General features: G+C 53.6%; 1 protein-coding gene across 1 annotated transcript; it reads left to right on the top strand.

Annotated features, from left to right (window-relative positions):
* Window positions 1-279: 279 nt before the first annotated feature.
* LOC119349216 (histone H3.2-like) lies at window positions 280-973 on the top strand. Its single transcript, XM_037617247.1, has one exon. It carries the CDS (start codon window positions 356-358, stop codon window positions 764-766), a length of 411 nt encoding a protein of 136 aa, XP_037473144.1. The 5' UTR covers window positions 280-355; the 3' UTR covers window positions 767-973.
* Window positions 974-1387: the final 414 nt, after the last annotated feature.

The raw sequence follows: 1387 nt of genomic DNA, 5'->3' as shown, positions 1-1387 counted from the left end.
GCCAAGAGCCGAACACCACATGCAAATCAGTCGCACCAGCGAAACGCATATATACGTGACTAAAAAATAGAGAGAGCAGGAACGCATACCTCCACGATCCGCCTCACTCATAGCGAACCAATCACAGCACGCGAACTACCATCCCACGGATCACTACCTCGATACCAGATCTCGACCGTCCAGGCACCACACATCCAACGCTCCACGCTCATCCTCCCTCCCGAAAAAGCAAAACTCACGCACCTGCTCGGCGCTCGCCTTCTATTTAACGCCGCCCCGTCCCCTTCTTCCTCATCACCCCCATTCCTCCCAATCCCCCAAATCTCCTCAACCTCCCCGGCGCATCTCCGACGACATGGCCCGCACCAAGCAGACGGCGAGGAAGTCCACCGGCGGCAAGGCGCCGAGGAAGCAGCTGGCCACCAAGGCCGCCCGCAAGTCCGCCCCGGCCACCGGCGGCGTCAAGAAGCCCCACCGCTTCCGCCCCGGCACCGTCGCGCTCCGCGAGATCCGCAAGTACCAGAAGAGCACCGAGCTGCTCATCCGCAAGCTCCCCTTCCAGCGCCTCGTCCGCGAGATCGCCCAGGACTTCAAGACCGACCTCCGCTTCCAGTCCTCCGCCGTCTCCGCCCTGCAGGAGGCCGCCGAGTCCTACCTCGTCGGGCTGTTCGAGGACACCAACCTGTGCGCCATCCACGCCAAGCGCGTCACCATCATGCCCAAGGACATCCAGCTCGCCCGCCGCATCCGTGGCGAGAGGGCCTAGGCCGCAATCTGCAATCCATATGCCGTCTGTCCTTGTTAGGTTGAGTTCGTCCGTGGAAGTGTGTGTGCTAGTAGGGTTTACGAATGTGTCTGTGTTGTTCTTGTCATGGTGGATGCGTTATGCCTAATCTGATGGTACCGTCTTGTTGCCATCAGCACATTTTCAGTGGAAATGAAAATGTTGGCTTGCTGTTCTCATACATCTGCGTTTGAATGACTGTTTCCAACTTTTCAAATTTCTCCCCTGTTTTAGTTAGCATGTCATATTTTGCTCTGATTCTGAGCTTGAATTATCATTCCACTGTCAATTTTGTAATGAGTAATCCGGCTAGCTGCCTCTGAACCCGAACGAACGAGCAGTTGAAATGGTACCTGAAAATTGCTTGTCTGCTAGCCTGCTCGTCTTCAGTTCGCCAGTTGCATGACAGTGCCGTTATGTTTGTTGTTCAGTGCACATATTCTGTTGAAAACCATTCTTACTATGCCTAATTATATTGCTATCCCGCAAGTCTGTGAACCATGCTCTAATTATATTATAAACATACTGATAGTAGTACAAGTTACTTGGTGCCCTGTCTTCAGATCTTACAGGTTCAGGTATTACCGTGCCTGCAATATTATT

Source organism: Triticum dicoccoides, chromosome 1B (assembly GCF_002162155.2).
Source record: "Triticum dicoccoides isolate Atlit2015 ecotype Zavitan chromosome 1B, WEW_v2.0, whole genome shotgun sequence".
NCBI classification, from domain to species: Eukaryota; Viridiplantae; Streptophyta; class Magnoliopsida; order Poales; family Poaceae; genus Triticum; species Triticum dicoccoides.
Note: the sequence above shows the minus strand (reverse complement) of the source record. Positions and strands in the feature narration are given on the sequence as shown.